Source organism: Hyperoodon ampullatus, assembly GCF_949752795.1.
Source record: "Hyperoodon ampullatus genome assembly, chromosome: 19".
Classification (NCBI taxonomy): Eukaryota; Metazoa; Chordata; class Mammalia; order Artiodactyla; family Ziphiidae; genus Hyperoodon; species Hyperoodon ampullatus.
The window spans coordinates 2448487-2471897 of record NC_136932.1 but is presented as its reverse complement, the minus strand read 5'-3'; the positions used below and the strand labels follow the sequence as shown (position 1 = coordinate 2471897).

At 54.0% G+C, this 23411-nt stretch overlaps 1 protein-coding gene across 1 annotated transcript; it reads right to left on the bottom strand.

Annotated features, from left to right (window-relative positions):
* Positions 1–5092: 5092 nt before the first annotated feature.
* On the bottom strand, positions 5093–10101 carry TAC4 (tachykinin precursor 4; the record flags this gene model as incomplete). The annotated part of the gene is made up of 4 exons (XM_079725602.1): positions 5093–5160; positions 6017–6046; positions 8339–8432; positions 9985–10101. 4 exons carry the CDS (start codon positions 10099–10101, stop codon positions 5093–5095), a joined length of 309 nt encoding a protein of 102 aa, XP_079581728.1.
* Positions 10102–23411: the final 13310 nt, after the last annotated feature.

The window sequence follows — 23411 nt, the reverse complement described above, 5'->3', positions numbered from 1 at the left end:
CCCTGTTCTGGGTATTTGCATCAAAGGGAAATTCTGCTCTCTCTCACATTTTGAAAACATTTAGGTAGTTGATGTGGACCATGAGAATGGATGCTGAGAGGTCAAGGCACTTGAAGTTTTGTGCACAGTGCGGATCCCCAGCCTCCACTGATGGCACCCCCCTTTTCCTCACCTAGAAATCAAAGGAAGATTTCTCTGGTTTAAATCCTTACAGGTACGGGAAGAGACCGTTCACTTCCTTGGCTACTTTGAGTCAGCCTGTCCCCTCTGACTCCTTTTTACCTACACAAAAGAAGCTCAGCTGCTTGGGCTCCTTCATTAGAAGAGCAAAAGTCTGGAGTCATTCCTGGATCTAGCTCCTGAAACTCTCTAAGTGGAAGCACCTACTCTATTTCTGGAGGGAGGGAGAGAGCCCTAGCACGAGCTGGTTGCTTCCTATCTGCTCAGCACTGTGCTGGGTACCTTCACACTGCCTTGTTTGACCCTCACGTTAGCTCAGTGCAGTGGAAATTCACACCGGTTTTGCAGAAGGAAACCTAGATCACAGGGTGACGCAGGAAGCGTCAAAGACAAATATTTTGGTCTGTCCAGCTTGAGAACCTATATCATTTGCTTTCTTGGCTTTTTTGATTCCTTAATGAATTATCATCTCCCTTCTAGTTAGATTTCCTTGCTTCAACTGTAGACTCCCGTGCTTCTAGTGGCTTCCACTGCCAGAAAGATGACAACACTGGTGAAAACTTTAAGATGAAAGAATTGATTTTAGTTGTTCCTATAGGCAGCATTTGGAGGCCAGAGACCTAAACCAGGAAACAAAGATGTGCTTCATTCTGGCTCTGCTTCCGACTTAGGAATAAACTGTTTAGCAAGCACTGTCTGTCCCTTTACTTACATGGTTTCCTTCAGTCCTTACAACGCCACCACTGTAAGGTGAGTATTGTAGCCCTTTTCCACGTGAGAAAATTTGAGGCTCAGAGGTCTTGCTGCTGGGTTATAGAAACAGAATGAGAGCCTTGCTCCTCTGATTCCAAATCCCATGCTTCTGACAACGCTATTGTGAGTCATCTGATGCCTCTGTGCCTGCTTTCCCATTTCTCACAGGGTTAACAGTGAGTCATATTAAGTAACTTTTAAGACTATGGTGTGCCCTTCATAGGGAAGATGATGCTTTTGACACGTCCTCAGCTTTCGTTTGTCCCTGTAGTTCTGGGCAGGTTGCCTCGCTGGGGTTAGGAATGGCCTCTAATGGAGTTCATGTGAAGCCAGTATAGAAAAATACCACAGCTTGCTTACAGCACACATTCCTTCTGGAATATGAAACCAATGAAAAGCAGCTTTTTGAATGTATATTAGTAACTGTAGTCATAAACATGGCTGCCTTTTCCTCCTTTGAAGAGCAATTGATATGCCAAACATTGAAGAAGTGTGGTTTGTATGAAAGGTGCTGGGATCAAGCAGTGTAGCTCTCAGTGGTCCTTCCCCTTTTTACTTTCCTTCTGACCTTTTGAGAATCTAATCAAAGCATTAGGTCTTTTTTTTTAAATGTACATAAATGCAAATATGCACACATTTGTCTACAGTTTAGGAAATTGAGCCTTTGAAGTCCATTTCTGAGCTGGGGTTAATAAATAAGAAACCCTGGTTTGAGAAAGCTCCAGTGGAAAGGCAGGAACCCCACCCACCTGCCTTCACTCACAGCCCACGGCTAGTTCTTTGTGTAAGATGACAGGTCCCGCTAAGTGAGGTACAGTGATGACAGGGAGAAGGCCTGGCTCACCGGCTCGACGTTAGGATCCTCACAGGTGCGCACATATACACGGCGCTATACAGGGTTTTGCGTGTTCAGAGAATAAGGTGAAAACTCTTTTGCTAAATATATATGATGTATGCTAGGAATTCTAGAAGCTACTTTTTGCTATTCGTTGATATCATGGAACTGTAGAAGTGGACCTCCTCTGGGTTGGCTCCAGCGCTTTCTGCTGTAAACTTGCATGACTGTCTGTTCCAGACGGTCTCCTGCCGACGGGGGCAGTGTAATTGCCCACTTCCTTTGTGGTATCTTCAACAAAATGCCAATGAATATCACTAAGGAGAAAAAAAAAAAGGCTGCCCAGTGGTGAAAAATGCCCCTTGCTGCAATATCAGTTTGTCTCTTCTGTCTTGTGCAATACGTGTAGATGCAGGTCATGCTGCTGCCATTCTGGGGTTTGGGAGTTTGTTTATTTGTGCCCAAGAGTGGAGAAAATAACCTGTGCTGTTGCACAACTTTGGCTCCATTGCTCCTCCCAGACGTTCTGTGTGAGATGGAAACACCCTTATCCTTGATAAGTCATGTCCATTCAGTCTTTCTCAACTGGGTATTTGTTTCTGGAAACCACTCACCTTATGTTTAGTCAGTTCCAAAGTTTTTAGGAACCTATACCCTTATCTCACAAAAGAGGTGCGGTAGATCACCTCCAGAGATGGCCACCAACAACTTCTCCCATCTCTGCATGTGTGTGCCAGTCCTTCCAGTAAGAGCCAATTTTCCTTTGGAGTGTGAGCTGGACTTTTTTGGAGGGCGTGCTGGACCCTGGGAGGCCTGCAGTCAGGAGGAGGCTTGCACTGCCCCCTACTCGCATATTTCTCCCTGGACACGGGTAAGGTGTGAGAATGAGGAAGAATGATGATGAACAGTCAGTCTTGAGATGGAGACTTTCACTACAGGTCAAACAGAAGAATCTTAACTGGTTGTGCAGACACCGTCTGGCCTCTCAGGGCCTCTGCTGTCACTAAAACCTTCCCTGGCACCGAGATGAAGGGCCTGGCCTCTCCACCAATGCCTTCTTCCCCACCTTTTAAACAGCCTAACGACCCCACCCCCAAAGAGTCAGGCGCCCCCCCCAAGCCCCTAACCCATTTTCTTTTTTGGAAAGAGGGACACAGAGAAGCTGAATGTTACGCAGCCCAGAGAATTAATCTCCCTTTACCGCCGAACCCACACAACTCCCAGCTCAGTCCTTTGTTCACCCTTATGCTTATTACCTAGGTTTGGCCCCTAGGATTTCATTCTAGCTCTTTCTAAGCATCCTGGGGTCCTTTGTGTCCCGCCTGCCTATGAGCCACTGGGGCAGGACAATGGTCTCCCCGTCAGAGGGCGGGGGGGTGGGGCGGGGGTGGCGGTGGCGGCTCCCTGAAGTGGGACCTGTTTCTTTCCTCTAGAGCTCTTCCCAGTGCTGGGAGCATGACTAGCTGCCTGTGTCCCCAAAGCAAAGCAGTCAGTTGATGGGCCGCCTCATACACAAGAATTGATGAAGGACCTGGGACCCACTTCTGCTCCTTGAGGTTATGATGGTGGGTAGGGAGGGGGTGTCACCTTTACCTGTGTCCCAAGCCTGTTTTCCCACCTCGGGTGGGGAGCACGACTGTTTAGTATTTCCCTTTACAACTCTGCAAAGTCTCCCAACTGCTGACATGCCAGGCCACTGGGCAGGGCGCAGAGCCCAGGCCATCCCTGGGCCTCTGCCCTGCACCGGAGAAGAAACCATCCACTGTTCATTGGCTTATTGAGCCCCTGCTGTGTTCTGGGCACAGGAGATTAGAGGAGCGGGGGAGACTCATCGTGCTGTGCAGTGAGGTCCAAGTGTGTGGGGGGGTGCGGGCAGGGTCACTAGCTCACAGTGGTGACAACAGCGCACTTTTGCACAACTGCTGCTTGAGACCGAGAGTCCTGGGAGGAGCCCCAGTGAGTTCAGTGAGGGCCTGGTGGTGGGGACATGCTGGCGATGAGCACAGGAGACACGGAGGCTGGCTGGTTGGCTGTCACGTCCAGGTAGGGAGAAAGAGGTTTCGTCCTCTGGGAAGCACGTGGCGGGGGCTCTCACTCTGACCAGTGGTCCTCATCCTCTCGGCCTGGGAAGAGTGCTGCACGTGGCCGGCGGTTAGGGGAGACTGGTCTGCCTCCTCCACCCTCGGAGCCCTTCCATAGTCATCCACCCAAGGCCCTCCGCGTCCCTAACTCGAGTTTCTCTGGCTGCAGATATCTAAGGCAAATTACAGGTTCATCTGGCACAGCTTCCGTTGTTCAACCATAAACACCTCCAGAGCATGGACGAGCCAACCCTCACTAATCCTCTCTAAAGAAAGGGAGTGGTAATCCACCACTCAAAATTCCAAAGGCCCTCCTGGGGCCACGGGAAGTGCCCTGGCTCTGTTATCAGTTCAGTGTGTGACTTTGGGCAAATGGTTTCCATCCCTGAAAATGATTTCTAAGGCTCCTGCCGACAGTCTGCATGGAGGGACATTCATTTCCACATTGGCACTGGGTTGACTTCCATGGCCCTTCAAGTGGAATGGCTCAGACACTTAGGAGAAACTCTTGGGGGAATATAGAGGACTTTCCCGTCTTTATTCGCAAGAGCCTATGTTGGAAGGAGCAGGTATCAGGGAAGCTAGAGAGGGGTCCACAGGTCTGCGGCTCTGGGGGGGAGAGGTCAGGATTAGGAAAGCAGGCTTGAGCTTGGTGTCTTTGATCAGCTGCGACACCCCCTGCCCTTCCTCTTGAGCTGACTGGCTTGAGCTATGGATCCTTCCCCAGCTCGATTCACTTATCTACTTTCATGCCTGTTCATTTATTGAGCGTCCCCTTGAACCCCTTTGGGGTTGTGGCCCCTGCCAGAAGGCGTTAGCTGATAACTACTTAGGGTGTTACCCCTCCCAGGGCCATTTGCCTTTATTTATAATTGTTGAGGATAGAAAATACCTTAAGACTTTCTAACAACGATTAGTAAGGGAATAAGGGGGATGTTCCAGGGTCTGAAAAACCACACACTACTCTGTAGCTTCAGCTGGCCCTGAGAGGGGGGAGCAGAGTGTGCCTGGGTGTGTTGGGGGTGGAGAGGGTGCAGCTTCAGGGCTACGGCTGTTACAGGCCTGGATCATCAAAGGGATCATGATCTCCCTGCACCTCGACTGCTCTCTTCCATGGGGCCTCTGCCTAATAGCTTGTGGGGAGCCTGTTCTGTCTGGCCAGCTGCCTGGCCCCCACCGCGGAGACTGGCAGCAAAGTGTCTGGTTGCTTTCCCATTATGCCCTTGCAATCCAGTAGAAGCTCTCATCTACCTTCTGTAGATGGTCCTCCCCTGCCCAGGTGGCCCTGGACTGGTGGTCCTCGCCGATACCCTGGTGGTGAAGAGAGGAGATAGAGAAGAAAAAGAGAGTGCAGTAGAGGAAGGCTGTCTTGGGAACCAAGAAAGACAGGGCCAGAGCTGGGGCCTCATGAATGGAGTCATCTCTCAATCAACCTAGGAGCTGAGGTTCATTCATTCACTGATGCATTCACTGATTCCTTCCTCTTTCTCCTCCATTCTCCCTCCCTTCTGCCCTTCCACTAACACCTCGTGGGCACCTCTAATAGAAACTGTGGGGACAGAGGAGATGGCAGACCTCTACCTGCCTGTGGGGTAGTTCCTGCTCTGGGGACACCAGCCATGTGACCCAGCAGAAGAGTACAAGGCAGTGTGCCAAGGAGGGCACCATGCCCAGGCTATGGAGACAAGCTCTGGGTAAGGCAGGCAGGAGCTAGGAGTCCCGTCAGTGAGGGTGCCCGGGAGGATGTGGTGAGTCTTAGGGCGTTAGGTTTGCTCCTGAGAGCGCTGAAGGGTGGTGGGTAAAGTTTGGTTGGTTTTCTTTTGATATTGTTTTTCCCTTTTCACCGAAAGGACAGCTTTTCACTTTTAAGGTCCTTCTGGATTGATTAGTTCCTCCAACTCCAGGCTTTAGACCCAAGGTAATTTTGGACCTTTGGCAGAACTAGATTCATCCCGTCTTTTCCATATCCCCGCAGCTACTCCCCAGGTATGCACAGACCGCCTCTCTAAGGAAACAACCAGGGAGCCTAGCATGCGGCCAAACCATGCTGCCCCGGTCCTCCACAAGGCCAGCCTGGTGCGCCCTGGCCAGAGCACCTCTCCCGCCTCCCTGGACAGCTCGGTTCTCCCCAGGGAGCATGCTGGGGGAAGGTCTGGACAACACTTACCTCTTCTCTCTGGATGGATGGGAGGTATTCCTGGGGGAAAGAGAGAGAAGGAATGAGGGCTGCACCGCTTCCCTGGGGGCCCAGTGAGGTGAAAGGGCTCATGGCTCTTTGCGATCCCGCACCGTTGGTGGGTCTTCAATGGAACTCCAGTCGCTCCCTGTTGTCCTGGTGTGGCTGGGCCGCACAGGGTACACTCTGGGTAGGAGGCAGTGTGGGGTAGTAGGAAGTGCGCATACTTTGGAGTCATTGCGCCTGGCACCAGCTGGGCATCCTTGGGAAAGTATTTAGCCTATCTGAGCTTTAGTTTCCCTGCTGGTGGTAAAGGGGATATTGTGAGATTTAATCACGTGTGAGCACAGTGTTCAATAAATTTTTTTTTTTTTTTTTTGGCTGTGCCACGCAGCACGCGGGATCTTAGTTCCCTGACCAGGGATCAAATCTTTGCCCCCCGCAGTGGAAGCACGGGGTCCTAACTACTGGACTTCCAGGGAATTCCTCAGTAAATATTTCTCTTATAATCCCTTCCCCTGCTTCCTCATGGGTTGCTGGATTTGGAAGAGAGCTCTGAAATGGCCCAGTCCAAAACTTATTTTGTAGAGGAGGAAACTGAGGCCAAAAGTATTTGCTCACAAGTTGATTTCCTCTTTTTTTTTTTTTTTTTTTTTTTTTGTGGAGGTACTGGAAAGGTTTTCTCTATTGTTATACGCATTTTTTAAATTACAAAAGCAGTCTCTGGGGACTTCCCTGGCGGTCCAGTAGTTAAGACTCTTGTGCTTCCACTGCAGTGGGCACAGTTTCGATCCCTGGCCGATCCCATGCCATGCGGCACGCCCCCCCACAAAAAAAGAAAAGAATAAAAAAGCAGTCTCCGAATAAATGCCCACTATAAAATGGTAACGTAGAGGAGAGTGTAGGAAAAGTCCCTCCTAACTCTCTCCCTCACCTCCACCTCCTATCCTAGGCGTAAACACTGTAGACAGTTTGATATTTATCCTTCTGGAACTCTCCCTATGTTTTCACATATATATCTGTGTAAGTATGTAGTGTTTCTTTTAAACAGGTAAACTCCTATCTTACGTATTGTTATATAACTTGCTTTTCCCACTTAACCAGTATCTTGGAGATCTTTCTCTATCTTTCCACAAATCTGCCTCATCCATTTTAATGGCCATAAAGGGTATGGATGTGCCCAATATATATACATATTTTTTTAAATATAAATTTATTTATTTACTTTTGGCTGCGTTGGGTCTTTGTTGCTGTGCGCAGGCTTTCTGTACTTGTGAGCAGGGGCTACTCTTCGTTGCAGTGTGTGGGCTTCTCATTGCGGTGGCTTCTCTTGTTGCGGAGCACGGGCTCTAGGCGTGCGGGCTTCAGTAGTTGTGGCACTCGGGCTCTAGAGCACAGGCTCAGTAGTTGTGGCACACGGACTTAGCTGCTCCGTGGCATGTGGGATCTTCCTGGGCCAGGGCTCGAACCCATGTCCCCTGCATTGGCAGGTGGATTCTTTACCACTGTGCCACCAGGGAAGCCCAAAGTGCCAGTTCTTTCATATCCTCACCAACACTACTTTAAAAAATATACAGGGCTTCCCTGGTGGAGCAGTGGTTGAGAGTCCGCCTGCAGATGCAGGGGACACGGGTTCGTGCCCCGGTCTGGGAAGATCCCACATGCCGCGGAGCGGCTGGGCCCGTGAGCCATGGCCGCTGAGCCTGCGCGTCCGGAGCCTGTGCTCCGCAACGGGAGAGGTCGCAACAGTGAGAGGCCCGCGTACCGGACAAAAAAAAAAAAAAAAAAAAAAAAACAATATTGGCAATAAGAAAAAGGAAACGGCTCTCTGTTCGGACTGTTTTCTCCTTGTCCCCCCAGGACGTGAATCACGTGTCAAGCGTGCCCTCAGGGAACATAGGTTCATTTTAATAATTCTATTTGAGCCAAACAGAATCAACTAGAAAGCTTAGCCCATGCCTTTCCTCACATCTAGAGGCTCTTGAGAACCACCACCTCTCTCCACAGTCATCCATTGTATTGAAGGAAGGGCACCAGCAGGATGCAATGCATTTGTCCCCACCCTTGGGGTGACTGCACTCCCCGGATGCTGGAGACAGCCCTGGTTTGCACCTGTTGCCTGGCATAATTACCACTCTCTGAAGTATCCTGGTTTGGGTGATAATTGACATGGACACTCTATCCCATCCCATCACATGAGCGACCCCTACTGGACTGGAGTAAGAGCTGCTGTAAGCTAGGGTCTCTGCTTGGTGTAACAGAACCCACCCAGAAGCCCTCCTCGCTGGGCACCCGCCCACTTCTGTCACTCACCTCCCACCTGCTTCCCCATCAGTCCAAAGAACTGGCTCGCTTTGCCCCTCTTCACTTCCCAGAGCTGGAGCTGAATGCTGGGCACAACATCTTCCTGAAGAAGCAGAGAGTTCCTTAGAGTTGGGGCAAGGAGACAGCCTGAGCAATAACAATCTCAATAACACGAGCTCTGTGCTGGCACTGAGCTCTTTGGCACATTTTACACAATACTGTAAATAATAATAATAATAATTAATAGCTAACATTTTACCCTGTTCCTAAGCACTTGCATATATTAATTCACTTAATCCTCACCAAAACCACATGAAGTACTATTACTGTCACCATTTTACGGATGGAAACCCTGAATCACAGAGCAATTCCCAGCAAGGATGTGAGATGAAGCCAGGATGCAAACCCACGTCGTCTGGCTTAAAGCTCAAACACTCGGTCATAATCTCATTTACTCTTCACAAAACCATATGAAGTAGGGACTGATTTATCCCTGTTTTACAGGTAGGGAAACTGAGACGTGTGGAGGTTAAGTGACTTGTTCGAGGTCACACAGGAGGTGGTCGAGCCAGTAGAGCCACTCAGGAAGTCTGACTCCAGAGCACAGGTCCTGCTCCATCTTGGGAAATGTCTCCAATATAGACAAGGAGGGGGCAGCTGATGAACTTGGGGTGGGCACCCAGTTGGCGAGGTGAGACTGCTTCCCCTCCAACCCCCTCTCTGACTCCTATTTTCCTCTCTTCCCCCGGCACTACCACCATTGTCCTGGATTTATCCTGCCCTAGAACCTGGGCCTCCCGTGAGGATAATGGCATGTGGCCTGGGGTGGAGGCCACTCCCCTGGGCAAAGACATTTTCATCCTTGAGCTGATGGGGTGAAAGTCCTGGACCAAGGACTATAGACTTAGGTTCTCATTCCTCCGTTAACCTTTGTGACCTTGGCCGAAGTCCTCTCCTTCTCTGGCCTTAACTGCAGCCTCTGATGAAGGCCCTGCTTAGCTCTGCTGAGAGGGAGAGATGCTCACTAGTGGAGAGAATGACAGTGGGTGACGTTCATTAGACCGTCCTCACATCTCTGTATCCCCAGCATGTTGCGGCGCATGGGCTTAGTGGCTCCGCGGCATGTGGGATCTTCCCGGACCAGGGCTCGAACCCGTGTCCCCTGCATTGGCAGGCAGATTCTTAACCACTGCGCCACCAGGGAAGTCCCTGTACAGTTGTGCTTTTGAAGCTGCACAACCTTGGACAAACTGCTTGACCTTTCCGTACCTCAGTTTCCTTATCTGTGAAATGGGGATAGTAATGGTACCTTCCCCACCGGCTGATATGAGGATTACATGGGTTAATATTTATGAAGCATTTAGGACAGTGCCAGGAACATACTATATGTTAAATAAGTGTTTGTTAAATGAAGCGTGAGTGCATGCGCACATGCACACACGCGCACACGCACACACACACACACACAGTTGCTTCCATATGCATGCGCCTCTTTGGAGGTCTGCCAGGCCAGGGGCCATGACCTTGAACCTGCCCAGAGAGGGGAGGCAGACACCCTGCCTTGCAGTGTACAACCTGCTCTCCTGGCAGCCATAAAGGGCATCTTCTGCCTCCTCCACCATGTATCATCCCCTGCTTCTCCCCAAAGGTACCACCTCCAGGGTCACGGTCACCCAGGACCCAGCTTCAGCATCAAGTGCCAGTTCCTTGTCACCTGCCACAGTGCAAGCAGACAGCCCCATCAGGAGAAGCAGGGGGAGGCAGCGCAGCATGGTGAGCACTGCTCTGTGTGCTCCTGGGACCCTCGGGGAGCCCCGCTCAGTCCACAGACCGCCACTAGCAGGCTCGGTCCTCTCTCTCTGGCTCCTCTCGGCAGGTGGGGGAAACTCCTACTCGGCTTCTTCCTTCAGCTTATCTGACCCCCGGAGCCATTTCCTGTGACTGCCCCATGCCCCCCACAGCTGGAAAAGCCAATGATACCACGAGCTGCCCAGAGAAGGGACCAGGTCTCCTCCACTGCCACCCCCCAGCAGTTGATCTCTGTTGCAACACCGCCTCACCGTTGGCTGCATTCCCCTTGGGAGGCAGGTGCACAATGGAGCAGTGTGTGGGGCCTGGTGCTTCCGGCCTCCTGACTGGAAGCCCCGAGCGGGCAGCGTCATCTTGGAAATGGGAAGGGGGAACTGCCTGGCTTCTCCCTCACCCTGTAAGAGAGGCCTCTCCCCAGAACTCAGTATTCCACCACTAGTCTCCCCTTCCGGTCACTGCACCCCTTCCTCGGCGTTCCCCGCCATCAGCAGTCCTCGTGTGAACACGGTAGCACACGTCTTGCCCTAACAGGTAAGGCAATACGTAAAGAAATAAGGCTCCTCTCAGGCAGGAATTGGGATTTGCCAGAAAAATGGCCTCCTGGTCAAGTGTCATCAGCTCTAAAATATCTTCCCACTGCTGGGATCTTTTCAAAGCCCTAACCTGACCTATCTCTCCCTGCTTACAACCTTCCAGTGTCTCCCCACTGCCCGTGGCGTAAAGTTCAAGCTCCTTGGCATGGCATTCAGGGCGCTTCTCCGCTTAGTTCCTCCCTGTCTCCCATCCATCCATCTGTCCATCTGTTAGTGTAGAACAAGTGTTCTGTGGTCAGAGCCCTGAATTCCATTCCTAGCTCCCCCACTGAATAGCTCTGTGACCTTGGGCATGTTACTTAACCTTTCTAAACCTTGGAATCCTCATCAGTAAAATGAGATTATTAATAGCACTTATTTCCAAAGTTGAGGATGAAATGGGATAACGCATGTGGAGCACTTAGCACAGTACGTGATGGTAAATATTTAATACCCACTAACTATCATTCCTGTTACTATTATTGACACTTGGTGAGGCACTGGGCCACAGAAGATGAATAAGACACTGTCCCTGTCCCTGTCCTACAGCATCTCACAGTCGCTAGGAAAGGACACCTCTGGTTGGCAGATAAACTGTGTTCAGTTTGCTCTGCGCTGGCACAGAGGTGGGGGCAGGAGAAGGCCGCGCCCCCACCCCCCTTCCTAGTCTGCCCATTTCCTGCCCCCAGACAGCTTCACCACCTGCTCCCAGACAGGACAACTTTCCCTGCTTCTATGCTTTGTCCTCAGCTGTTGCCTCTGCCTAGACTTCCTTTTCTACCTGGTGAACTCCCACTCATCCTTAAAGGTCTGCTTAAGGATCACCCCCAGTAGAGTTTGTCTCTTTTCCGACTCCAGCAAGAATTAGTTGGCTCCTTTCCTAGGCTTTCCCAATATCTCCTACTCATATCTCCTGCAGCTCTGCACAGGCTGTGGTCAGAGGCTGTGCAGGTTGTGTCCTGCACAGAGGAGGCTGCCGACGGGGGAGTGAAGGTGGAAACCCGGCCTCGCTCTGCTCACTGCGCCACACAGCCTGGCGAGAGGCTTCACCCCCTGCAAGAAGGTGCCTGGCTCCATTTCTCCCAGAGGGGCCAGCTGGGCTGAGGACAGCCCTGCTAGGCTGCCGTATTATGTCACGAATGCTCTGAGAGCGGGGCTGTGATATATGTGTGCTTAGCACACAGTGGGTCCTTAAGAAACGTGCAATTACTCTTGAGTCCAGGCCAGTGAAGGCAGAGATGAATAAGGACAAGTGTGGAGGTTTGGGGGAGGACAGCTTCATACACACCACGTCCACCCGCTTCCAGGAATCTCTTGGTGAATCCCGAACCGATGGTTTCAGAATCCCTGCATTTGCTAAAATGCAGGTTCCCCAGCTCAGCCCTTTTTGACACAGCCAACTCTAGTCTGTGGGTCTGAATCTACACAGCCCCTGGCTGAACTTTCCCAAGGGCAGGGCACTTAATAGCTCACAATCCACTTTGTTTTTCCACTGTTGTTAACAAGTTCTTCCTTACAGGGATGAACGGCCCCTTCACTTTACAGATGTGGAAACTGGCACTGGGTTTCACAAGCCAGCAGGCTGGGCTTGCTCTAGGTTACACTGAGAATTTGTGGCGGACTAGCATCCCGGGTCCCCAGTCAGCTGCTTCCCACAAGGGCAAGCAGCACATGGGTGGAGGCAGAGTAACAGCATGGCCCTCTGGATAGGGGTGATGCCTTCCCATTCTGCAGATCCAAACCAGGTGACCTTAGGAGCCAAGGACCCTCTCTGAGCCTCAGTTTCTCCATCTGGAAGTTGGAGCCACCCCTTATCTGGTGGTGGTAAAGGTTTCATAAATGCCCACCCTTAAAGAGCTCAGCAGAGTGCCTGGCACATAGTATGTGCTCAATTAATCCGAACTTAAGTTTTGTGATTATTCGACCTCTGGAACCCTGGACCTCAGCGCTGGTCTCCTGGCCCCAGCTGCGCGGGACAAGGTGTTGGGGGCGCACAGCGGGGAGGGGGCAGGGCCACGGGGCAGAGGAGAGGGCGGCGGGAAGAAGGGAGAGAAAATCCCCAAGGCCCGGAAGGCCGGGAGGGAGGCCGGGCACGGGCTGGAAACCGCGGCTATTTGCAGCTTTGCCCTTGGGCTGAGGTCGGGCCGGCGCTCGCGGGCCCGGCTGCCGAGCCCGCCGCCCCGCCCTGTGCCCTCGGCCACCCGGGCTCGGCCCTGGCCGGCGGGTCCGGCCTCGCCCTGTCCTCGAGGCCCGGCGTGGGGTCGGGACACCGCAGCCGAGCGGTGACAAGGCCGCGGGAGCGGACGGCGCGCGGGGCTGGGGCGCGGGCGGCGGGCAGGCCGCAGGGTGAGTCGCGGCCGCGGCGAGGCTGCCCGGGCGCCGGGTGGGCGCGCACGATTGCTAAAGGCTGCGGTTTGGCTAAGATTGCGGAGCCGAGAGGAGAAAGGGCGCAGGAGGGAGGAGAGCGGGGAAGAGGGATACACAAGCCGAGGGAGGGATGAGGGCGGGAAGCTGACGTTTCCTGAGCGCCGACTGCGTCCGAAGGAGGTGGGATGACTGGCCCCACTTTACCGGCCCGCTCGGGGAGGCTGGGTGCCTCGGACGAGGCGTCCAGCTGTGAAGTAGCAGAGTCGGGAGCCTGATCAGCCTCTTTCCCCACGACTGAGAACGCAAACGCGAGCGGGGGAAGGGCGGGGCGGGCCGGAGCGGGAAGGGGAGCCGGGGGCGCTGGCCTTCTGGGTTTCCCCGCCCCAGGTGACGCCGCAGGGACCCTGCGTCCGTCTTCCCCGCGCCCTTCCAGCGCCCCCGTGTGGAGGCTCCTTCTGAAGCCCGATCTACCCCGCCCTCCTCTCCTCTGCGCGCCCCCTCCTAGAACTCGGAGTTGGCTGACCCGGGAGGGGAAGAGCTGGGTCCGGTCTCACGGGCTGCCCCTTGGAGAGAGGACGGGAGGTAAAGGGGAGGCTGGGCCCCCAGAGGAGATGAGTCTCCTTCGGGTGGGCAGCGCGGTGCTTCCAACGGAGGGGGCAGGGTGGTGGGTAAAAGTAGCTCGGAGTGTGTAACTGGGGCAATAGTCTTTGCACCCTGTGCTAGGACCCTTTCGGTGGCAATGGCTTAATTCTACTGCGAATCTTTGAGGTTACATTCATGCATTCATTCATTGATTCTGGATTTGCTGAGACCTTACAACATGGGAGTTGCCCCAGAACACAGGTGAAAGAAACAGACAAGCATTATAACACTTTTAACAGTGTGGAAAGTGCCATGGCGTGGGTATCTGGGGAGAGAAGAAGAATCCTGGACCCCCTTTACCCACATTTACAGTGTGGGTACACTTCAGACACTTGTCCTAGACAGAAGACTTTGGGTTGGAAAAGTGGGTCTCTACACACAGATTGCAGATGGAGCAAACGGAGCCATAATCCTCTGTGCCCACAGGTCGTGTAGGTATGGCAGACAATTTGGCTCAAGGCTGCCTTGCTTTCAGCATTTCTAGCCTCTTAATAATATCCCAGGTATCTCTGGGAGGGCCTGAAGATATAGGTAGCCCAGTTTCAGAAATTCTCAGAGTCCTGAGGATGATTCCAAACAGTCCCTATCCTTGCCCTTTTCATCAGGCCCCTCTCCTCCCACCAAAGGTGCATCTTGGCCCAGGCCTATGGCCCTAGGAGGTTCTCACGCCATCTCCCTTCCTTCTCCATCACCTTTTTTCCCAGGGCCCTGGCCCCCACCTACCTACCTCCTTTTTGCAGTTAGATTCTATAAGGAAAGACAAACGTGCATGGTGGGGGGTTGTTTGTCCATAAGAAGGATTTAAGTCAAGAGTAGAAGCAAAGTGTAGTGTCTAAGGATAAGACTCTGGGTTTGAATTCTGACCCCACCACTTACCAGTGTGTGACCTCAGGCACCTAACCTTTCTGATTTTCACCATAAGATAGGGATAATAATATACTTTCTTTTTTTTTTTTTTTTTTTTTTCCCGGTACGCGGGCCTCTCACTGTTGTGGCCTCTCCCGTTGCGGAGCACAGGCCGGACACTCAGGCTCAGTGGCCATGGCTCACGGGCCCAGCCGCTCCGCGGCATGTGGGATCTTCCCGGACCAGGGCACGAACCCGTGTCCCCTGCGTCTGCAGGCAGACTCTCAACCACTGTGCCACCAGGGAAGCCCCAATAATGTACTTTCTTAAAAAGGTTGTTGAGACGTTTAAATGAGATAATGCATAAAAGAACTTCATGCGGCATCAGGCACATTGTAGGTCTTAGTAAATGGTAGCAATTATTATTGCTATTAATAATATAATTAAACAATAACACTCATCCCTATTTTATAGGAAAGCCAGATTAAGAAAAACCATTTTTGGCGTTCCCTGATATTTTGTTATCAGGTGGAGTTTCCTAAGGACAGGAACTGAGTCTCTCCCATCAGACTAGGAGCTCCCTGCAGCCAGGTCTCTCAGACAAGGTTCAATGAGCCCATGCTTAAAGTTAGGGTTCATAACCTTCAGGCCTGGGTGCTGAGGGAGGCCTGTGGAGCCCCCCTTGTTAAGGGGATGTGGGTTCTGCCCGGCCCTTGCCTCATGTGCGGTGGTGAAGTCTCGCCTGTGTGCCTGTGTCTCCCAGAGCCTCTGTGCAATAAAGGCCGCCAGAGACTGACCCCATTAGTGGGAGAGGTGAAGCTCATGATTCCAATCAGCCTTTTCTTCCTGGATCTTGGTTAGCGAGCGTGGCAGAAAAGTGAACGACTAATTGAAAATATAGTTATAATGCACTGTCCTTTGTCTACCAAATGGTGCCTCCAGACTCCACTGTCTGAAGAATAGTTTGTTTCTCAAGTCAGGGAGGACGCCAGAGCCGGCCACTCAGAGATGGAGATGGTACCCATGGGTGGGGTAACTTGGCTGGTGGGGGCGGGGCACGAGACTCAGCATTGACTCCTGTCCTGCTGTCCCTGACCGTGGTCTGGAACACCTGGGCTCTCAGAGGATTGCTGAGTTCAGTGAGATTCTGTACAGGCTGGCTGGGGACTGGAGAACAAAGAGATGAGGCCTTGAATGCCAGGCTAGGGAGTGTGGCTTTTATCTGGCAGACACTGGCGAGTCACTGAAGGTTTTAGAACAAAGATGTTATGTGGGGTTCTGTTTTTTTCCCTTCAAGGGTTCCCAAATCCTCCTCCCCTCAAACATGTGTATGTTAACACCTAGAAAAAGGGCTGGCAGAATACACATAGGTGGTTGTGGTGCTAACTTTTGAGATGGACAAGTAAGTAAAGGGAGGTGTCCATCATCTACTCAGTACCCTGTAGGATTTGAATATTTTACAATAAGAATACACCTTTACAATCAAAAACAAGATGAGAAATAATATAAATGTCCATTAACAGGAAAATGGGTAAGCCCATTGTGGCTGTGGAATACTACACAGCAGTGAAAACGAATGAATTAGAGTGTGTCTATCAACGTGGATAAAACTCCTGGAATGTTGAGCTCATAAAAGCAAGTTGCAGCAGGATTCCTAGAGTATGAGTCCATCTATGTAGAATTGAAAAACATGAAAAACATATATCCATATTATAAATGGATATATACACATGTAGTGAAAATATACATGGGGAGGAGGTTCGGGAGAGAACACAGGTGGCTTCAATTTTCTCTGTAATGATTCCTCTCTTAAACTAGGTAGTGAGGGAATTCCCTGGTAGTCCAGTGGTTAGGACTCTGCGCTCTCACTGCCGAGGGCCGGGTTTAATCCCTGGTCGGGGAACTAAGATCCCACAAGCCACGCGGCCAAACAAACAAAAAAACTAGGTAATGAGCGCAGGTTTGCTGTAGTATTATGTATACGTTTTTATGTTCCTGATATAATTAACACATTTTGAAAAAGGAAGATTAGAAGAGAAATATAAAAATATGGGGAGAGGGGTTATAAGAAAGAGGGAAGGGTCAACAGTATGAAATGCAGAGCAAGTCCTGCAGTGAAAGAGTTGGGGGCAGAGCCTGGACTGGCCTGAGGTAGGTGAGCTCCCACCAGTGTTTTGGGCCCATAGGCTCAGGGTCTGCTTTCGGTTTTCCTGTTAAGAGTCCTGACAAGAGGGCCCTGAAGCCCATCATCAGCCAGTGGTCCACCTGGGGACTTCCCACTGTGGTCTCAGCCCTGCCGCCTCCGGGACACGCGAGGAGCCTTTGATGTTGCTGCTGACGATACAGTGAAGCTGTCCTCGTCTCTTACCCAAGAGTAAATGGAGTCATCACTCTGGGAGAGATTTGTTTGAGGACCCAAAGGGGTGACAGTGGCCAGGCCAGGCAGTGCTGCTGGAGGTGTAGGTTGGCCCCGAGGCAGGGGGATGACCATGCTGACTTTGGCAGGAGTCAGCATGTCTCTGGTGCCCAGGGGGTGGGGGGGCGAGGATAGTGTTGAGGCCTGAAGGTTTGGGGAGGCAAAAGCCAAATCCTGGTGCCCAGGCATGGAGAGCGGGCGATGCCCAGGCTTGGCAGACAGCAGGCTGAAAGATGCCATGCCAAGCTGGGGCTAGGGGCTGCCAGGGTTGGAGATCAGAGGAGCGGATGGGGGAGGGCCGGGGCACTGTCAGGGCTTGAAGCAGGAGGCCGCCAGGGGCAGGGTGGTGGTGGGTGGAGTGTGGAGATCAGTGAAGACAGAGGGTCACTGGGAGGAAGTGGGCAGTGCCAAAGGAGCAATGGGAAAGAGTCAGTGCCAACTTGGGGCTGGGGGGCAGGGGGAGGGAGCCCTCAAACTTATTCTTTCCCCAGGTCTCATTCCCCTTGCAATAAAAACAGAGGCCTTTACTGGTGAGTTATAAACCCTAGAGTTCAGGGTTCAGAGGGGCCTCTGGGGTCATCTTTTCCAATTCGTTCTTTGTACAGATGGGGACAGCGATGCCCACAGTGGGGCACTGGCCTTTCTAGGACTACCCAGTGAGTCGAGAGACATGAACTGGACAGAACCTGCCTGTGTGTCCAAGTCTGTGCCACACCTGTGTGGTGTAGGGTGGGGAGCTGGAAGGTGAGGGGTGCCGAGAGTGAAGGGCTCCAGTCTTGACCAAGGAGACCGGTGGTCCTTGGGGAGATGAGGCCAAACACATCCAAACCCAGGCAGCAGAGGAAGGCCATGTGCGCCCCTGGGGAAATGTTCTGGGTCAACAGTGGAGCGCACCTCCTTTGAGCTGGGACCTTTGGGAGGAATTCCATGGAAATTGTAGTTTTGGTGGAACTCCAAAAAATAGGGAGGTATTTAAAACCATTAGGACTTTATTTTCAATGGAACTCAAATATCCCACAGTACTAGAAAGGATTTTACAAGACAAAAATACATCATGAAGGTGAGTGCTAAGTACCTGGAGCTGACCTTGGTTACTCTGCTGTCCAGGGGGGTCAGGCTGTGGGTCCCTCCTACTGGCAGATAATCCCAAGGCCTGCAGGTCTGCTGGGGGACAGAGCTGAGGGCTCTGTCATTAGCTGGAGGCCCAGGAACACGCACTGCAGGCCAAGGCTGAGGTCCGTTGGGAAGCGCCCCTGGGCGACACTGATTCCCCCCTCTCCTTCCACAGTGGAGCAGACTGAGGTCCAGGACGAAGTACCATATCCTCCAGCGCCACCATTTTGCAACATTCCATTTATTTCTGAGACGTGTTTGGGAGCGCTTGGCCTTCTGGGAGGGAGTTGGCCTGAACCAGGATGCCCCAGAGGGCAGGCACTGCTCCTGGATGGGTGCTCAGAGGACTGGGCCTGGCTGGGCAGAGATGGAGAGGGCCATCTGCCCTGTTGTCCTCTGGTCAGGGGAGGGGCCGGTTGGGGCCTGAACCTCAGGATCCACCACACCCCCCGATCCTGTTTGCCTGGGAGTGCCTGATTGCTTTGGAAGGACAGCCCACCGCCGGGGGTAGGGTGGGGCTTCCAGCAGCTCCTGGGGGCTGCAGGATCGGACCCGTTTAGCCTCCGCAGTCATCTGGCCCCCATGACTCAGGCCTGGCCCTGCGCTTGGAGGGCAATGGGCCAGTCTGAGCTCATCACCACTGCCCGGAGCAGAAGTGGTAAACAAGTTTGCCCTCTGCCTCCCACCCCTGAGAGGAAGCAAGGAAGAGGGTGAGGTGGGGGCCCACAAGCACTCCCCCAGGCCCAGGCCATCTGCATAACACAGGTGCGTGTCATGGGTGTCCACGGGGCCTGTAAGATGTGTGCTGGGCTCTTGCATGTGGGCGACATGTACAGAAGCGTGTTTGCTTTCACATGCGTCCTTGGGGGAGCTGTGGCCAGCCTTTTCCAGGGACCAAGTTGGCCACGGAGCAAGGGACCTTTCACCCCATCCCTGGTGTCTGGGGCCAACAGCTGAAGGCTCATGAGGCTGGCCCTTAGAACTGGGGGTCCCTGTGGAGTAACACCTCGTTTGACCTGCTGGTTCTCAGCCTCTTGACTTTCAGGTCTCATGGATCAGACTCAGGTGCTGGGGGTGGAGCTGGGGCCCTATGGCCCCTGGGAGCCTCTGAGAGACTGCAAATCTTCTTGGGCTGCTGTTCTGGGCTGCCGGAGCCCGCGGCAGCATCTGAGAGGCACAGTCCTTGGCATCCCCCCTCTTGCTGTGGGCCCCTGGCCGCCTCTTCCCTCGTTTCATCTCAGTCCCTCCTGCCCTCTGTCTCCCTGATGCCTGTCTCTGTCTCCCCGCTTTCCTTTTACACCCACTTTTCTGCCCTCCCGTCCCTCCCCCCTCTCTTCTCTCAACCCAGTAACTAGCATTGCTATTTGTAGCCACCAGATGGCACCAGTGCACCATGTGTCCCATCCTAGATGAGCGTACCGCTCCCTCCTCCCCCCAGCCCAGGGTGATTAACCACCCTTAACCCTTCACAACATCCACACCCTGCCCAACGCCTTCCTGGGACTTTAAACGTGGAGGAAAACAGATGCAACAAAATATGGGCAGGGCCAGGGTGGGGGCCCGGAGCTGGAGAGGCTCTAATGCCCCTCAGGGTAACACCTACCTCACAAAGGGTGTTTGCACACATCACAGCATTTCTACCTCAAACCCGTGAGGTCCTGGGTAGTGTGCACTGGGCACATGAAGAGAGTGAAACCCAAAGGAATGAAGTCAGTCGCCCAGGGTGGGAACTTGAACCCCAGCTTTGCAGGTTCCCAAAACTTGGGGCTCTTGGGCTGGCAGGAGTGGGTGGAAATGGATGGTGCGAGGGTCCCCAGAGCAGGTGAGGCCCTTGAGCACTTTCTCCCATGCTAAGGCCCGTGACTGTCCCTTTGGTGTCTCTTGGTTTGTTTCTTTCAAACCTGACACAGAATGATCCTTACCCAGGGAAGTGCCTGCTATTATCTTAGCCTCTGGGTCTTCTCAGAATTGAGGCATCTTTACACTAACCAGGTTCTCCTTTTCCTTTTGGTCTCTCTATGTATATTCATGCTCTGTCTTTTCTAATAAGGCTGAAATGTAGAAGAGGCAGCCCCTCTCTGCCTTCTGGGGAGCCCCCAGGATAGTGGGAAACGCAACCCTGCCCCAGAAGCCTATTGAAAGGGGGACACAGAGGTGTAGCTTTCTGGGAGCCCCTACCGGTATAGAGCCAGAGCCAGGTGAAGGTATTCAAGGGAGGCTTCCTGGAAGAGGCAGGGGTCAGGACTAGGGAAAGGTAGGCTGAGTGAGGGCAGTGCCCTCCATGGCAGCTGCTGAGTGATCCTCATGTATGGGGAGCAGAGGGTGGTCTGCCACAGCCCTGGAGTCAGGGGAAGGGCGCACGCTGGCCCTAACTTGGGCTAAACTCCCCGACTGGCCCATCCCCCCGCCCCACCCCTCACCCCCTGTCCCACTGGGAGGCCTGCTGTGGGCTGGGACAGGAGGCCCAGGGTGGGGTCCCTTCCCCAGGGCCGGAGCAGGATCCTGGGCCGGCTGTGGCAGTGCCCAGGAGCCAGAGAGGAGCCGCCGCCCCCCACCCCCTTGGGCCCCTCTGTAATTAGGGCTATTTTTAGCCCCCTCTTCCTTCCTATTTCAGGCCTCTGGACGGGGCCGGAGAGTGGGCTGTCCTGGGGCCGAGGGCTGGAGCCGCTAAACTGGGCCTCAGCGTGGGAGCTGCAGCCACAGCACAGACCACAGCCTGGGGCGGAGTCCTGGCAGGGGGAGGGGAACGGGACGTGGCCAGGCCTGGGGCAGGGCCCGGTGGGGGCGTGTCCTTGGCTCATCTGACCCCTCCCTGTAGCGCTGCTGATTTGAGGCAGTTAACCCTGGGCCTGCATCCGTGTGTGTCCGAGAAGGTGCGGCCAGAGCACCTTCAGGACAGTGTCGTCCCAGAGGGGTGCCCAGAGTGTTTATAACCATTTATTAAGTGCTTACTGTGCCAGGTACCGACCCAGCACTTTACCTGTATTAATTCATTTACTGTGAACAGCGACACTACGAGGTCCGTGCTATTTTATCCCTATTTGACAAATAGAAAAGCTGAGGCTTGGAAGGAGCCCATTTTTCGTGTGCCAGGCTCAGGGAGCATCCTGATCTTTTTGGATGGTGGTTTGGGGGCGGGGTGCCGAGAGACAGGGCTTTCTTCTTCATCTACTTCCAGGCTCCACTCCTTGGATCCCAACACTATCCGGCACGGCTCCGGGCAGCAGCCTGTCAATCTGCCTGTCCCTGGTCTGATGGCCCATGGCCTGTCCTGCAGGCGGAAGGGTGGGTCTTGCCCAGCTGGTTCCAGTTAGGCACAAGAAAGCTGGCGAGGGGTATATTTAGCCCTGGTTTCTGGAGGAGCCAGAGGTCTTTCATCGTTGGAGGCACTGGCCACAGCCGGACTCAGCTTGCCAACGCTGGGCTCCTGGGCTGCAGGGCAGACAGGCTTCGGGCAGGGAGTGGGGTCAGGGCGGAGAAGGGGCAAATGTGGCCGTGCCCATCTCTGGGGCTGGGGTCGGGGGAGTGTCAAAGCCAGTCAGGACCACTCAGTTCTGAATGCCACGCTCAGGATGTGTCTGTAGGTTTGAAGGCTCCTGCAGGCACTGGAGGGCAGGCCTGGGGGAAGACCTGCTGCCTGCCCCGGTGAGCCCAGGCCCAGCCGAGGCCTAGCGTGTCTGTGGCTCGGGGCTTAGCTGGGCCTGGGAGTCTGGGGGCCTGTTCTTAGTGAGGGAGGTGGGCAGGGGGCAGAGTTCCAGAGGCAGGAAGGCGGTGGCCTTTCCATCCTCTCTAAGGAGCCTGACATGTTTGGGCGTCAGTGTTTGGAGAAGGTGGGGGGGGGCAGGGATACCGTGCAAGAGGGAAGGAGAGGCACACAGAGAGGCAGCGTCCTCGTGCCGAGTGGTGCTGGGTGCTGGGTGCTGGGGGTGCTGGGGGTGCGGAAGGCACACAGGCGTTTGCCTCATTGCCGCGGGTTTCGGGCTGGTGGGCACTCACTGTGTGCTGGGGCCGGTGGGCTGGGACCCGTGTGGTGTGGGTGACTGCATGGCTGGGCTCTGGTGGCACACGGGTGTGAGATGGCCCACCGGTGGCTATGGCAGTGCTCCGCTGTAGGTGGCTAGGACAGCATGTGACCCCATCGTGGTGTTTCTGTGGGGCAGCCTGGAGCATGGAGGTAGGTGAGGGACCGGGGCTGTTTTAAACTGTCCAGCTCTGACCCTGTGGGGCTGTGTACTTATCCCCATGGATGCTGGTCTCCGTGTGTGAGCCTGGGAGTAAACGCATGTGTGGATGCAGAGTTTAGGACTCAGGCTCTGTGTGTGTGTGTGTGTGTGTGTGTGTGTGTGTGTGTGTGTACTGTTATTCTGGGTGTGACTGGGTATGTGAATGTGCAGCAGGGCTACCAGTCAGTCACCCACCAGCTTCCCACTGCAGATGAGTCCCGCTCCCACTGAGGGTCATGCCCCACTGCCCTTCTGGGGACCCCTACCCCAAAGCCACAGGCCCTCTGGGCCTGAGGGAGGGAACCCTGCAAGTCGTAAGCGCCTGTCTCTCCCCTAATCCTCTCACCCCCACTCCCTCCGACCATCCCCACAGACGGCAGGCTCCTACCTGCCCCCGGGCGTGAGGCAGGGGAGAGAGAGGAGCCTGCCCGCCTGCCCGCCGCCCCTCTGTCGTCTCTGCATTCAGACAAAGAGCTCACCCTGGTCTCTGTGGGCGTCTGGGAGACGCTGGGGGGATTAGCTGCCCGCGCCGCCCTCTCCCCACCTCATGCCAGCCCACCCGGCTGGCACCGACACCTCTGAGCCCAGGGGCGGTGCCCTCACCTCAGCCTCTCCAGCCCCGGAGGGTGTGTGTGTGTGTGTGTGTGTGTGTGTGTGTGTGTGTCCCCTGCCCCCACACGTTGGTGCCCCCATGAGAAGTGGGTCCTGAGGTACACACACTGCTGGCGGAGCCATGTCTCCCCTGGGTTTCTACTTCTCTGTCACTCAGCACGTGCTGGGCAGGCCTACATGTGTGTCGGCACCCCTCTGTCTTTGAACCTCTCATTCCTGGCCCTGGCACCCCTCCCCCACAGTTGACTGCTGCTCCGACCTCCCATTCCTTCCCCTTGCATTCCTGGGGGAAGGCGTGATCCGGCCAGTGAGCGCTGAGAGCAAGAGCGTGAAGGCAGTAGGCGCCCCTCTGGTGAGGGCTCGGCCCACCCTAGCGAGGCGAAGCTGTTTGTTTCGGTGTGGGGTCAAAGGAGCTTGATGCAGGAGACTTGGGAATGACATTGGGTCTCGTGTTTCTGTGGCTTCTCCATCGGGAGAGTGAC